Genomic DNA, 16953 nt, shown 5'->3' with positions numbered 1-16953 from the left:
AACAGGACGAGGGTGGCGACAAGCGGTGGCGAGGGTTGGTCGCGGAGGGAGCCTAAGGACCAGGAGTTTGCGCGAACAGATCAATACGGGGTCTGTCCCCCGCACATGAACATGTCTCTTACCCACTCTCTCTCACTCTCTCTCTCTCTCTTACTGTTTTCATCTCGCGCCGCTCCTCTTTCTTTCTCTCTTTTTGTGTATTTTTGTATTTTACCTGTTTTCCTCTCACATGAGTTGTCTCTGATGTGAGATTATATTTTAATTCTCGATTACTTCCATTTGCCATACTTGCCATTCCTTTTGTACCTTTTAACGTTTGCTTTAGCCCTCTTTCTTTTTGTGACGTAATAATGTCTGACGTAATAATAATAACATTGAAAACTATGTATATATAGGAAGGATCTTACGTACGATAGGGTTTTTTAAATAAATTTCTTTCAATTTAAATTTATTCAGCTCTCTATATTTAAGCCTATCGATTCAACCACGTCTCTTCCTCCCCCCTAATCTGCGATCCTTACAATTCTCCTCTCTGAGAGCTACTACCTTTTACTCTAACCCACATTCTCCGCGTCTTCTATTAATATTCTCGCTCGATTGAATATCTTGAAGACTCTGTGTCTGCTGTAAGCTCAACATATCCTATTCGTTCTAAGCAGATATCCTTCGATTCATCCCTCGCGCTCGGATATATCTTTTCCTATCTTCGCCTGCTGATATAATTTTTTTTTTTTCACGCTTCTCTAAAATCCATCCAATCGTTGCTCTGTGATACTTGCGGCCTCGTAGCATTGACACTGTATCGTTTATCACATTGAAACATTGACCCGTTCCTCGTGACTGTTTCTCTCTACTTTTACCAATTTTTCCTGCATCGCCTCTCGTCCTTATATCGTCTCTATCCTTACATAGATCTTTTTCCTACTCTGCCACGAGCTTATATTTCTCTCTCGTTCGTCCCGTCCCCTCTATTATAGCTCCTAGTTGGATCAGTTCTTTCTCTCTTTTGCTCGCTCGCTCTTTATTCATGTACACGGTGTTCGCGAATTATCATTATTACTTTCAATCACTTCAATTAGCTAAAATAGACGAAAGTTTTATCGTCCATCATGTTCGTGTTATCGTTTCTTGGATATTCAATGTTAAATTAATTTTTCCATCAAATCTAATAAAAGTTTTGTGTATTCAAGTAATTTGGTTCGTGTATCCAACATACGTAGAAGTCGATCGATGAAATTTCTTGGATTTCCAATTTTCAATATTTGCCTAAAAAAAAGTCAATCGCTTCTTCAGATATTACGAGAAGTGAAAGAAGTTTTCCATATTTCCAACCTGTCTTCGCATCGCGGGATCACCCATCTTCCGGTTGCACCACCCTATACATTCGTATCTTGCGCGCGCGCGTGACCGGCGCTCCGTCCTTGTCCGTGACGCGCACGCTACCCCCAGCAAGGTGGTGGCGGTCCAGCGTGTTAGCCGTGCGGGATGCTGAATTCGTAGAAGAGATTCAGTCGTATTGCCTGGGCTCTCTCTGTCACACGGCTAACACCCGGACGGAGTGTGCGAGGCTGCATCCGCGTGCCGCAAGCTAGAGGAGCCGATTTCCTTCCTCGGCGAGAGCTCTTCGTCGCGGCGAAAAGGAAATCGAGACACACGCGGTGGGATGGGTACGTCCGCGTGAAAGGGATGCACTACGTGATTTTGCAGGGGTAGCCGGTGGTAAGTAGTACGACTCGAAATTTTCACTCTCTCTCTGTGCTCTTTCGCCCTCCCTCTCTCTCTCTCTCTCTCTCTCTCTCTCTCTCTCTCTCTCTCTCTCTCTCTTTCTGTCTTTCTCTCTTTTCCTCCTTCTCCCGTTTGCTCGACTTTCTACGCTGCCCGATGCTACGCCTAAACTTCAGGTAGGCACGTACATCTGTATAATTCCTGAGAATCCGATTTTGGATGCTACACATATAGGACAATTCAGATTGTGAACTGTTCTCTCTCTCTCTTTCTCTCTCTCTCTCTCTCTCTCTCTCTCATCTTTCATCTTTTTTTATCTAAGGATATGTTCAGATTTCCATCTAAGTGTCTCCCAGGTATCATTTGATTCTTAATACTCGGCAAATAGCAAAAATAAAATAATATCTGGATGACACTTGGGTGGAAATCTGAACATTAATCAAGGAAAGAAAAAGAAAGATGAACCAAACAAGAAGTTTAATTCTGGAAAAAGAGGCCCTAGATCTCTTCATATAAAAGATATGAATAATAATGATTCGAATAAAAATGTCAATTAAACTAGTAATAAGCAGACTGAGCACGTGTTTTATATTTTGTCCAATGATTTCTGAGCTATATTAACAACTTCTTTTTATCACATACACACACACACACACACACACACACGCATAATTCTATATTGTTCCAACTTTACTTAAAATTGGGCGTAGACGGTTTTAGATATAGTTACACAAACTCATAAAACCAATTAATTTGCTTTCCCCTTATACGGCCGTTGCATTAAAAAGAAAAGGAATAAATTCCTTAATCTGACCATTATATTGTTCTTACTTTCTAAATTCTTTGAAGTGGAATCTTACTCTAAAGAGTGAAAATTGAATCAGTCTTGAAAAAGAGTGGCTCAGTTTTCAATCTTTGAGAGTGAAATTTCACTCTTCAGAATGACATTCGTTCTAAAAGTTTTGAAGATTAGGGGAATGTTTCCTGAACTGTTACTACTATTAAATCTAAAATAAAACCATTATGAAAAAAGTTTTGGCGCTATCACTCACGTTATTGTACATTGCATTATTCAGAGAGATCGTTTGAAAGAGGCACAAGATTGCAATTAGGTGTCTTCCTCTTTTATGTTTATCTCGGAGAATAGAATCGAAGAATAAAGCACGGATCGATTCGCGGCTGCTCGGCGTTTGAGACAGTAAGACATTGACTAGCACGAAAAGTTGGCAACGAACGGTCCGGTTTTCGTGTTCAAAGATAAACTGTGTGCGCTGATTTTACTCGCGTCGAAAGCGAGCCAAGTACGCCTCGGTTTAAACGAATCTTTGTTTCTCTCCGGTTTTTGCTGGTTTTTACGAAGCTTCACGGAATATTACTAATGATTTACGAGCAATCAGTTTCTTGAACCTCGTTCCTAACATAGCTTCTTTTTCAGCTTCGCCAAAATTTCGCTTCTAATTTTATAACACACGTATTGTTAACGGCGGTGTTGCATTGAATTTTTGCTTAGTTCGATAATCATATTGTGCCATCGCATTATGCTCCATACTTTTGTGTTCAATGTTTTTGCATTTATCGAATAACAATTGATGCCATTAGCGTTTCATGAAAATGAGCTTAAATAAATTTTGTATATCTAATTTTAAAAGTTAAAAAGACGCGATTAACATTATAGTTTAAAACTTGAAACTATTATCAATGTATATTGAAGGGTATATGATTGAAAGGTAAATGAACACTTGTCGATTGTTAACAATAAGTACGATAAAATTAGGTAATTAAAAAAATTTTAATCATTCACCATTTCTACAATTAGAGATATTTATGTCTTTTGTATTGTTGGAGAGATGAAAACCGCAGCTGTTATTTGAATGCGGAAGTATTTTGCTCTGACGGATACATTAAAGTTGAAACAATACTTGATGATGAATAATACTTAAAGACAAGCTACATGGCGTGGTATATTATTTGTCACAGTTTGCGCATCTTAATTCTTTAAGAATTAGCAATGTCGTTTTACGTGAGCGTAACAAAACCTTAGAGATAAATCAGCCATAAAAGTTCTATTAGAAATTAACAGAAAATTATCAGAAAGAAAAAAGAATAGAGAGATTGTCTATATAATTAATAATTTATAATATTAATAATTGTCAAATTTAACAAAATTAAAGATAACATTTAAAAAGATTCAAAGAATATCTATTTTATAAGAATATATATTAAAATATCTATTTTCTTATAACGAATTCCTGTAAATTTGGAGATTGATTGGAAAAATCATTTAATCGTGACATTATAAGAAGAATTCGAATTTATGGAGGATAGTTCTTACAATATAATATCGTTTTTTCACAAAAAATTTTTCCGTAAACGATCTCGAAAGAAATAAGCTTTGCAGTATTCAAAAACTGAGATTTTAAACTTTAAAATGTTTTTTTCAAACATCTCTCTACGACTATTTTACACAAAAATATATATTTTTGAATTTAACGCTTTTAACGCTGATTTTAAGTGACGCTTTAATTTTGTTCAAAAGTTATCTATAATTGAAGTAAATTATTACAAATTTTTTAATCTCTATTGCAAGCACATCGAATTTCTACACCTGATATAAAACAATACTAAGTTCGCTATTTTTAAACATTTGTCGTGGCAAAATCGATATATGATAGTTCACGTATTTCATTTCTGTTTCGTTTATATTTCCACCCGGTTACCTCGACAACCTTTATATCCCTTTCGAGAGGCTCTTCTCCCATGATATAGCAAATATAATCTCTCTCTCTCTCTTTCTGTCTCTCTCTACCTACTTCTTTCCCTTTATAATCGGCCGTGATATTCTCAATTGGGAATATCCTGTTGAAAAATTCTTCCACGATTGTTCAGCCTTGAAAGACGCTTTTGCATAAAATTATCGTCAGTCGCCTCTCACATCTTTTTCTTCGCTTTCCCTCACCCTTTGAAGGCTGCTTACCCTTCATCACGACCAAGCATGTATTAGCTTATATTCTTCTATTTTTGCGTCGGTGAGATAATGAGATCATAGGCGTGAGCACATTATCGACAAAAGATTACTTCCTACCACGAAGAAGTAAATTTACTCGCCATCGACATCGCATTTTTAAAGCGAGATAACTGCATATTTGTCGGATGCTAAATAAAAAAAATTAAGACTCAATCTGGTATTGTTCGTTCTTACCGAAACACAAAGCCATTTTTTTATATGTCCAATACGTTCAATACGTTAAACATTTTTATAACCTAACCGTTTAAATGAGTAGCGCAAACGTATTGCTCATTTTTCGCGTATCGACGAGTTCAGCAAACATACATGTAAGTGTGCTGATAAAACACTTAGCTTCTACAATTCTTGATAATAGAAGTGTTTTATCAGCAGCATAAGTGTGCTGATAAAGCACTTAACTTCTACAATTCTTGATAATAAAAGTGTTTTCTTTCAATTTTTTAAAAACAAATAAAAAGTGTTAAGTTTTTGATATGAAGAATAGGAAAAAGACGCGCTGTTTTTTGTATTTTTTTCATAAATTTTTATGATTACCTGCAGCAAATCAAACTATTAAATCTGAACTTTAATCAATTTATCAAATATACCTAAATAAAAAACAAGCAACTTTTTCGCTACTCATTTTTATCTTCCAAGCTTAATTTGCAGATAACTTTTTATTCTAGATTATTTATAACGCGTAAGAATAATTAACGGTATATATTTTTATTACATAAAATATTAATTCTAAATCAAGAGAAAAATATATTCCCTTTAATTCAAAACCTTTTGTTTCTTTTCATTAAATTAATTTCTCCCAAATTATCATTTTGGAATAGAAATGTTACTGCAATCAAGTATATTTATCGATTATTGAAGTTTAAGTATATAACCGCGGCTGTCTCTTTATATATAGCATGGATATTAAATAGATCATCAATTGACGCGGTTGTATTCTAAAACTGTCCACGTGCAAGCGCGTAACGTAAAAGCGCACTTTAAAGGCGCGTTTTAAAAGAGACGTGCCGATAGTTTTCCAACTGCGAGAAAACAAACGTATACCTCTCATTCTCTCGTACGCGCGGCCATGCAGAACTTTAATAATTTAATCTCCAAACGGTTTTTATATGCACTAGAATTGTAAAAGCGTCCGACGTGCGCGTTCCAATTTAATTCGGTTCAAACGGTTTGCGACAATACCGTCTGAATTTTGGGCAAAAATTTTGCATCGAGAGAGACGTCACCGATATTCCACGAGAAAAAAAAAATAGGCTGACATCGACCCCACGATATTTTATACTTCAAGTTTGTTGCATTTACGCCAGAGATAGCGTCTGCAAATATCGTAAACGATGCATCCTCTTTCACTCGCTCTTTGCTCCTTCCTTTCCTTCTCGTCACTCATTGAGTGAGCTTATTTCCGCGTGCATTTGTGCGCACATGTGCGTGCGCGTACACGTTAATCCGTCACGTGTGCGTGCACTTGAGGTTCTATTCGTCAACGTAGCACGTTCAGCTTCTCGCCCTTCTTGGTCCAGAGAGCACCGTTTCGCGCAAGTTAATAATGCAGGACCGTTACGGAATTCGACTGAACTTTATACGTGACTCGGTGCACCGCGTTGCCCGGGGTCACGACCCTACGCGACCCATCCTGTCCGATATCTGGGGCACACTTGAATTTTAAACCGCGTTATACTATTGCCGTCGCGCTCGATTAGCTTTTTCACGAGAGAGCGACGGGCTGCCTCGGCGCAGACTCCTACGAAATGTATTCAATAGTAAAATGTCAACCTGTATGTCATCGGTCACGGAGTTATCGTGCACGGCTAAAAGAGCTCTCGATATCGGAGAAAAGAGTAGCTCAGCATCGTGTAACTTTTCGTGCAATCGGTTTCTTTCGTAGAAAGAATTCATATTAATCGTCCGTGTATTATTTGTGCTTATAAACAATAAATTGCTGCGTTCCCAAGTAGCAGAGAGGCACTAAAAGACAGTATATATAGTCATGTTTAGATTAAAATGGACGTCATTATTTCGTCTTTTGATGTTGCTCTGCTACTTACATAGAGTAGTACAAGCAAAGCAATCTCAAGGAACGACATAATGACATCAATTTTAATCTATTAGATGCTATTATGTCGTCTTTTAAAGTTACTCTGCTACTTGCGGGAATGTAATAAAAAAAATTTAATCAATTATATACATATAACTGATTAAATTATATACATATATATGTATATATATATATAGACACACGTATATAGCGTTGTTTGATAAAAATAAGTAATACATCTTAAAATCAGCAATTTTTTTCAAAAAAGAATCTTTAAAATTCTAAATTAAACAACATTTTAATTAAACTATACATTTATATACAATTAATACATGTATATAAGTATACGTTCTAATTCAGAATTTTACAAACGCTCAAAAGTTGCTAAATTTGAGATGTGTGACTTTTCTATCAAAGCGGCGCTACATAAAGACAATTAGAATATATTTGCTCATCTATATGTTTCCGCGTCAATAAATCGTATTTTTTTTGACAATTTTAAAATCCCTTTTGGTGCAATTAAAACGGTCTGTTAATGCAATGTAACATCTCTCTCTCTCTCTATGAAATAAATTTAATATATTTCATAAATTACAATAATATTTCCGATAATGTCAATCATTTCTTCTTTCGGAACATATTACCTTTCCAATGTGAATCCACAGTGGATATCAATTTTTAAATATCAAAGGCCAGAAGCTTGTATTGACTAATGAGTGGAGACGTACCTATGCGGGCAATGTTAATCAAGGAGATGGAATAATTAACGCGATATTGATCGAGAGCGCGGGTTTACATCCCATTAATCTATATGTATCTACCTCTGTGTCTCTCCGTTGCTGATCGTTCACAGATGTAATGGTCCTATTATTAGATTTGTTAAATATATTTATTATTAGATCTATTCAAAATACATGAGAGAGAGACTATAATTAAGGAAAATGTACAATTATAAAATATTCAGTTGTATGGATGTTTTACAGTACATATTACAATACATGTTACAATAGACATACATCTTATATGATAAATACGTAATAACGTATATCCGGTTGTTAACCATTGCTGTTATGGCTTTATATAGCTTTATGTTGTGACTAATGACAAGAAACATCTTAAATGCTTTTTTAATCAAATTGCTCATATGAAGCTATTGTGCAAGAACCTATTGGAAAGAACCTATATTGTCAACCCAAGTAAAAGTCATCAAGAAGTCATCAAAGTAATGTCAAAATCATTCCAAAATGATTACTAAAAGTTACTTTTCAATCATTTACAATTCAATCATTTACTATAACATCATTTTGACATTACCACGACTTGTTTTACTTGGGAAACGAATCTCGTTGAAAGAATCAGAAAGAAAACAACAAGAATAGACGCTCTTCTCATTGTCAATGACTGAGACAATACTTTGCGACGCTTTGCGACTCTCTGTAGACGATTCTAGTTACGTTACTTTTACTATCAATCATTCAGTTGCAGAGCTTACACATCCGGAAGCGGACGAGAACTCGGCGCGAAGAGGAGAATGGGAGTGTACGTGACGGGCGTAATCGGCGTGATCGTGTTCTACATCGCGGTGCTGGCCGTCGGCGTATGGGCCGCCGCGTTCAAGAGGAGGCAAGTCGCGCAGGGCCACTTCCAGGCTGACATGATGTTAGCGAACCGACGTCTCGGCCCGTTGCTCGGTGTCTTCACCCTGATCGGTAATTGTCCCCGAGTACCTCAACCATGTAGAAGAAAAGAAATTAATTCGACCGTTTTTGTTACCGTTACCGCATTCGATCTAAATGTCGCTTCGGCGAAACCTGCAACGTGTCAGTAGAATTTTTTTCTAAGTAAACTTTTTTATGGAAAAGCCTAAGAACTCAACTCAAGGACTTGACCTTACCCGGAGCTGAACAAAAAGTCATGATGACATTAAGACGGTTCTAAAATGATTATTATATAAAAGCTACTTTTAAATTAGTCACGATTTATTTTATGATGATGTCATTTTAGGTTATTTATTGTGACCTATTGTTCTGCTTGGAGGTTGATCCCTTCATTCACATAATATAATTGAAATAAAATTTATTTTGACACTTTGCGTCAACAGATCTATTTATCGCGTCACGCGTGACCCTGATTAGAATCAATGTAGGTCTATTATACGAATTTCCTGCATCGACTCACTTTAAAAAGTCAGAGAGGTCAAGGATCAATCTATGTGATATCGGAATATGTGGATATTATTTAAAAAAAAATTACGCCTGCAAACTCTTTCAAAGAACACACTAAGTCAAGGAAAAGGCAAAATGATGATATTTTTATTACATAATTTGACTGTTTATTGACTGTAAGCATCAGAATAAAATGATTTTGATGTCATTTTGATTTTTTGTTGACCTTGTGTTCCTTGAACTATTTATGAGTCCCTTCACCACTGATTCGAAGGGTTGGTCGGCAAATTTTCTTCACCCGAATTCAATGGATGATATTACCTTTTACACTTTCTTAATTCTTGACATTTAATACGTTGTCATTTTTTTACAACTGTTTAAAAAAAGGCATGTAGTGATACGTGAATTAATTTTCCTAATTTCGAGAATTGAAAATCTCTATACTTCGGAAAATTGCACAAATATCAATCTCTGCAGGCGTTGAACTCACTCATGGAACTGATAAAATCTATCATGAGTAGTTACCGCGCCCAAAACGCCTCTTTTCTAAGCTCGTTATATCCTCCATCAGACTTTACAGAATTATATCGTAAAAAGAGTGCTCACGCCTCGATTTTATTTTCTCTCCGATATCGACACATGTCAACCACTTTGTACTGTAAGGAGTGACATCGTAAAAGGAAGTGTAGGTTGCATCTTCACGTCAGTTTTGTCTTATTTAAAATTCTTTCTCGTCTCTTCTCGCGCGAATATATTTCTGACTTTGCTATTTTTAATCTAACTCCAATTTTCGAGGAGATTTTGTGTGTTTGTGGAAAGCCATTATACCGTTTTATTTTAATCTATTTTATTTTTACAGACTATATATGCGTATTTTACTTTCATTCAACCGTGTCAAATTTTCTCATTTCTCCCCTATACTGAATATTCTAAATATCTCTTTGCATTCTCCATTACCATATAATGACCACTCCGAGATATATACCCGTACAAAAACGTGATGTCAAGTACATCTCCTTTCCTCTCTTCCGTTCCTCTCTCAACAATAATTCGTTTATTTTTCCCATTTCCTTTCCATTTCTTTCTTCGTATAAACTGGACAACGAGATAGGAATAATTTACCATGCATTTGTTTCGCTATTTATACGCGTGTAACTTACACGCAAAAAAATTCGCTGACATGACGTGCTTTATCTTGGCGTAACAAATCTCGACAATTGTTATGATATATGAGAATAAGAGAATTTAATGCAACAGAAAAAGAAAAGAAAGGGATTATTTTGTTTTGTTAAAGCAACTTAACAGATATTCACTTGTAAAACTGAAATGCAGATTTTACAAAAACTCAACAAAGTAATAATAAAATAAAATATAGCTATGTTATAACGTTTAGGCAGATTGTGAAAAAGTGGTCATCTCCAAAATTCAACGCAAACTTAAAATATATTACGTTATTTTATCTCTAAGCCTTTAATTCTTGTAAAATCGTCTCCTTCTGTTCTCGATAACAATATTCCCAAAAGGGTATTGCTTTAAGTCAATAATTGAAGAGATATGAATACTTTTTCAGTTACTTTAACGATATTGCTTTTACTCATTATATACGTGCAGCGACATGGGTTGGAGGAGCTTTCGTTAATGGAACCGCTGAGGCCATGTTTACGAGGGGTTTAGCCTGGTGTCAAGTACCCATCGGATATAGCCTTAGCCTGCTTTTCGGTACGTCGCACATGTGGAAATATTTAACATACATAAAATAGAAAATATAGCGGAAGAGATTAATGATTGCAAAAATAGATCCGGTTCTGAAGTAACACATACAAAAATCAACAAAAAATCAAAATGACTTTCTTTTGATTCTTAAATATCACCAATAAACATTAAATTTTGTAACCAAAAATTATTATTTTGACTTTCACGACGTCAAAGTGAAGTAGTCTTGACTTTCTCTCGACTTGATATGTTCCTTTAATTCTTGAATAACGAAATCGCAAACGAATCCTTAATTGTTCATATTTTCTATAGCATTGCATTTTGGTCTTTATACTAATTAGTGTCGCATTCAACAATGAATTATATTGTAGGCGCTCTGCTCTTCGTGCGCCCTATGAGGAAGGCCGAGTACGTGACGATGCTGGATCCTTTTCAAGAACGGTATGGCGCGGGCATCGGGGGCTTGCTCTTCCTTCCGGCGTTGTGTGGTGATTTATTTTGGTGCGGCGCCGTCCTGAGAGCCCTGGGAAGCTCGCTCGCCGTCGTCGCAGGCGTTGATCCGAACATCAGCGTTTGCGCGTCCGCGCTTTTGGCGGCCATGTAAGGATAACAGAAACGGTCACGCTCGATATGCGAGGGCTGTTTAATTCTATAAAGTCCTGAGAATTGTTTGTACAATTGTGAATTGAAATTGAAAACATACGTTGTAGTTTTCCAATGTAGTTCCGCTTTAACTTAAGCACACTTTATCACAATTCGGAACCATTTTTCTTTCTAGGCCTTCTTCAAAAATCTTTTAAGGAGTATCTTCATCCATCGATTTATAGCTCGCGTGATTCCTAGAACTTGGGAAACGTTCTTTGTATGTAACTTGCGAGACACGAGCGAGGTGAAAAATGCAAAATGTATTTTCAGATACACAGTCTTCGGCGGATTGTATTCCGTGGCGTGCACCGACGCCCTGCAACTGCTGTGCATTCTGCTGGGTTTAGTGATAGCAGCGCCGTTCTCCTTAGTACATCCTGCGGTATCATTTGAAAATCATTTGACCTCGAGGGACTGGCTGGGATACGTGAAGAGTGAGGACATGGGCGAATGGGTGGACGGTATGCTGCTGCTGGTGTTCGGCGGTATACCGTGGCAGGTAATTTGATCCTTCAAATGGATGACAAGAAGTTCAAACCAAACATCTGCAAGATTATTTAGTTGACAAATGCGAAAGAGAACAAACTGCTGTGTCTTAAAATCTTATAATGCTATTATAAAAAAGAAAGTGCTGTTAGGAAATTATTAAAAAATTAAGCTTCTTTGTTATTGATTTTACTTATTTGTAGGAAAGTAATAATTTAGCATCGCATATCAGGTTTAATATCACTGAAACTTTTAAACGATCATTTTTTTTCTTCTTCAGGGTTATTTTCAACGAATCCTAAGTATTAAGAGTACTTCTGTTGCAACGACTCTATCAATTGCCTCGATGTTCGGTTGCCTGATACTCGCAGTACCATCAGCTTTAATCGGGGTAGTTGCTCGTGCCACCGATTGGTCCTCGGTACCGGGTTATAATAGAACGTTCGCTACGGAAGACGGAAACGCTGCGATGCCGATGGTCCTGCGATATCTCACGCCTCAATGGGTATCTTTTGTTGGTAGGTTTTCGTATATTCCAAAATTACTTCCTTAATCATAAGAGAACTTTGGTCAAATTTACTTTTATACAATTGTACCAATCTCGTTAAAGGTCTCGGTGCGATCTCGGCGGCAGTAATGTCCTCGGCGGACTCCAGTATACTCGCTAGTAGTTCTATGTTTACCAGGAATGTTTACAAACTCACGATACGACCAAAAGTAAGTGTAATTTACGCCGATTAACCGATGGTACCACCTGACATCATTGAAGCCTCTATTTCTATCCAGGCATCCGAACGTGAGCTAAACTGGGTCTTGAGAATTGCCGTAATCGCTGTTTCCGTACTGTCTACTCTCGTCGCTCTCACGGTTAGCAGTGTTTACTACCTTTCGTAAGTAAACATATTCTTCTTCATTTTCTTACAACAGACATGTATCTATATTTGCTCCTAAGTCTCAGACAATTATTGCAATGGATTTAAAAAAGAATTCTCTTTAAGTCGCAATAATAATTGCTAAAAAATACGAGTTGTACCTATATTTTTCTCAGCTAATGATTACTTTCTTCTTAACATCAACTTTTTATATTTTTATCTCAAGTCTTTTTACATTTTCTCACGTGTTTATTCACAAAATTAATTAGTTTGTCATTTATTGAATTGACTTAATAAGTACAAACAACGATCAACGTACAAATAAAATGTGTCGCGTTTTTATTCGAAGGTACTTGTGCTCCGATCTCGTCTACGTTGTTCTGTTCCCGCAATTGTTAGCCGTTATCCATTGGCCTACTATGGTGGATACTTACGGCTGTTTGGCGGGATATTTTATCGCTATCATCCTGCGTCTCGGTGGTTAGTGATATAATTTCTAATTATTAGTTAATTACTCAAACAATGTAAATAAGATTATCACAGTGCAGTATCTCAAGATTTTTCTCTTGTGTTCTATCATTCAAACGTATATGAAATGTTGTAATTTCTTTTATATATTTTAGATACATTTTCGATTTTTATTATTCCATCATTTTAAGAGATTATGAAATCTTTTTAGTATTTGCAACATTTTTAATGTCTTTTTTTATAAATTAAAAAATTTTTATGATATATTCGTCTTATCGAAAAATTCAATCTTTTCATATAACTGTCTAAAATATCATTTAAAAATTTCGAACATAAGTAAATGAGTATAAATGCATAAACATGTGTGTGTGTTTTCAGGTGGTGAAAGAGGACTCGGCATACTCCCGTTAATTGAATATCCGTTCTACGATGCAAAGACGCGCACTCAGAAGTTTCCCTTCCGCACTGCCGTCATGATAATAGCCCTTTTTACTCAACTCTTCACTAGTTTCCTCACCAGAACTCTGCTTGGCAAAGGATACTTTCCACAGTGTTGCGACGTATTGAACATATACTCTCCCAAGAAGTCCAAGGAGCCGGGCGTCATGCAGAGTAGTTCCGGCGCCACTCTCATGGATTCATCCTCGGTAATTATACATCATAAATTAAGTATCGTTTGTTTGGCGTACCAGGTTGATCGATGACGTATGATCGATCTCTTTCAGAAATCAACATCGGGTATAGATTCTTGCGATGGCGTCGGCACGTGCGTTTACGACGACGAAAGAACCTGCGGCCACGAGGACGCGGTCGATCGCGGCGATGATGACGCGATGACCAGCAGCGATCTTGCCGAGCTGTCGAAGGCAAAGAGCATTGGGACGTCGGTTGTGCAACGAGCAAACCAGAATCTGCAAAATCTACGTAGCGCGATGCCGACGCCGGCTCGACACGTCTCCATGGCGAGCCCGGTGTACACACCGATACAGAACGACGCATGCAGAGAACAGATTCTCGCAGTGAGAAATCTGCGGAGTCCCCTCGGTCCTCAGGGCGGGGTACTCTCGCCCACCCGGTCGATCGGTATCCCGGCGACGCCGATCACTCCGTGTGCCCCTTCTTACGCCAAAGTGGGCTGCGAGCTTGGACCCAGTAACGAGAAGCCTCGGAACAACGACAGGATCGGCATCGTCGAGAGAAGCAACATGGAGTACAATTTAAACGCTCAAGAGAACCCACCCGCCAGCGTAGGTCCTAGGAAGAGCGTGAAGGGTGTGAAGCTCGTCGGTATGGAGGGTGGCACGTTACGGAGACCATCGCTGCAGGTGAGGGATGACGACCTCGACGTATCGTCGTCTTTATAAAGCCCGGGACAAGTCGGGCCACCGTTTCATTTTTACGCGCATTTTATTTTGTATCTTCAGTTATTTGTATGAGTTAGTTTATTAAATTCTATGTACTGGGTTTTACTTATGTGTATATTTTTTTATTTATCAGCGATACGATTGCTCGTCAATAAAGAGATGACGAAGTCCCGGTGATGTCCTTAGAGAGAATACCCTTGAGAAATTTTGGATATCTCCTGATATTTCCCATCCGTAGCTTCTCTCCATGACATTTAATTTTAATATGCTGATAAATACTGATTTTATTAATTTATTGTTTTTCTTCGCGTATCGCCATTTTCGTTGAAATATAGAATTTATTAGCTAATGCAATGTAGAGGAAGGGAAGGGATTGGAATACCACTTTGTTTTATTGAAGTAATTCGGTAGATATTTTTATGTGACATAACTGCTTTTGCTATAAGTTTGTTAACCATAGAATGATACTAATAATATAAGAAAAGGTTCTTTAGGTAAATCGCTTTCACAAAACTGAAATATAGCTCTTACGATAACGCAGTAAACATTAATGACCAATGTGGCCATGTTATAACGTCTAAAACAGACTAACAATAAGAAGTAATTTTGATGTTCATCCCAAAATGTATCGCAAGCTATACAAGATATCATAATATTTCACAGTTCTCCCATCTATTATATAACCGCCTCCTTTCCTCTACATGATTCTGAAACATTTTATTATCATTTGACAGAAAACATAAAAATATTATTATTTGCTTGTCTAGATTGCTTAATTGAATTTTACGCATATATTTATTTTTATGCATACGTTTGGTTTACTTGTCAGTAGCACAATTGTTCATCAATAAAAGTAGCGAAGATCCGGAGGATCCTCGCAGAATGAGGACCCTGAGAAAATCGAGGGTCCTCAGAGAGATCCTGTGCGATCTCGCAATCTTGGCGTGGCTTTTGGAGTATGTATTGAAGTAGATTTCCCATAGCTTCCCATACATAGCTCCCATGAGACGACATTTTGTGCCGCGTGTCCTCAGAGCACATTCTCACCGACACCGTCGGTGGAACTAGTCAACATTCTGGACAGAAGACAAAGCAGCAGCTCGTACGGACCAGGCTCTCTATCCCCTGTGCCGGCGATGGGGGTAGAGGCATGCAAAACCCATGGGACCGCGACTGAGGGACAGAGCGGGCCTGAGCATTGCAAGATAAAGAGGGGCATCGTGCGACATCACAGGTATCTATGAGGAAACGCGAGGAATGAAAATTAGATAAAAAGATTTTAGAATTTTTTCTTCTCGACATACACTATCTTACAAAAGTCTATCTTTATGTTACAAATAAAAAACTATGCATTATTAAAAATTAAGTACAAACATTTCAAAATCTTTTGATCTTAACTTACAAACTTCAAAAAATATATTTCTGAATTTATTTTTGCCAACAACAAATCATAATATAATAATTATATGATGAAATTACAATAAAAATATTCTCTAAAAACCTCTTTTCTTTTCAGTGATTTCATAAGATTGACATCAATAAATGAAAAAGAATAACATCATGGTATAACGATAATTACGTATAGAATATAAAATTAAATGAAAATATTATAATTCTTTATAATAGATATAGATATAATAGAGTGCTGTGGAAAATAATATCTTTTAATGAATTCTCTTAAAAGAGAGTTTAATATTCGCTGTAAAACATCCGATCATTGAACTCTCTCTCCGGTTATATTTTTTAAACGTTTGCGCAGCTTCAATGACACGGGCGACCGAGTGGCGTTGACAACGCTCGCTAGACAGCCGAATTATCCATCGATGCCACTAAGGCCGGATGATTGCCGTATGACATTAGCAAGGAAGGACAAGCGCCTGGCCACAATCGGTAGGCACTCGTCGATGACGAACGAAACGGAGTTCAGCAACACGAGCAGCCTGATTGTCAGCCCCACCTTCAGCATGTACAGTTCCGCCGCGAAAAGCTCTAATTATTTCGTCACCGATGATGAAGCCGTCAGCAGGTTCTAAAACGGGATTCCGTAATTAATAGGATCTCCAGAACCGAATACTTAAGGACTTTATAAAGTCGAAATCAGCTGGTGCAAAAGGTTGTTTCGTAGTTTTTTTCATTTTTTCATCAACTTATACATCTTTTTTAGACAAGAAGTAGAAACCAAAATTAAAAGCACAAGATTTTGCATAAAAAATGCATTGAAAAATGTTTTCCTGAATAGGAAACGAATAGAATATAGAATATACATATAGAACTAAATAGAACAACGATGGCTACTTTGATTAATCCGAAAATAGTCACTTGGAGTATTTTTATACTTAGCAACGAGAAAATGTCAATTGTTAAATATTATTTTCTTTCTTTTGGACACATGCTTTTTCTTTTTTAATAACAAACAATAGTTATTAAACAAACGTGTTAAATAGTTTACTATGTCAGT

At 37.0% G+C, this 16953-nt stretch overlaps 1 protein-coding gene across 1 annotated transcript; it reads left to right on the top strand.

Annotated features, from left to right (window-relative positions):
* The first annotated feature begins 8313 nt into the window (after positions 1–8313).
* Positions 8314–16594, top strand: LOC108772499 (high affinity choline transporter 1). Its single transcript, XM_018538032.1, has 12 exons — positions 8314–8491; positions 10559–10666; positions 11032–11260; positions 11576–11804; positions 12072–12309; positions 12402–12508; positions 12578–12681; positions 13013–13143; positions 13510–13778; positions 13857–14456; positions 15530–15729; positions 16255–16594. The coding sequence occupies exons 1-12, from the start codon at positions 8314–8316 to the stop codon at positions 16526–16528; spliced, it is 2667 nt and encodes an 888-aa protein (XP_018393534.1). The 3' UTR covers positions 16529–16594.
* The last annotated feature ends 359 nt before the right edge of the window (positions 16595–16953 follow it).

This window comes from Cyphomyrmex costatus, unplaced genomic scaffold, assembly GCF_001594065.2.
Source record: "Cyphomyrmex costatus isolate MS0001 unplaced genomic scaffold, Ccosl1.0 scaffold192, whole genome shotgun sequence".
Lineage (NCBI taxonomy): Eukaryota > Metazoa > Arthropoda > Insecta > Hymenoptera > Formicidae > Cyphomyrmex > Cyphomyrmex costatus.
This window is presented reverse-complemented; position numbering and strand designations above follow the sequence as displayed.

Excerpts from the sequence above, each read along its gene's own strand:
- LOC108772499 (XM_018538032.1), top strand. The coding sequence starts at position 8,314 with ATGGGAGTGTACGTGACGGGCGTAATCGGCGTGATCGTGTTCTACATC. Across the intron at positions 11,805-12,071 it reads TCGGCGGTATACCGTGGCAG|GGTTATTTTCAACGAATCCT; the intron begins GTAATTTGATCC and ends TTTCTTCTTCAG. Across the intron at positions 12,682-13,012 it reads AGCAGTGTTTACTACCTTTC|GTACTTGTGCTCCGATCTCG; the intron begins GTAAGTAAACAT and ends TTTTATTCGAAG.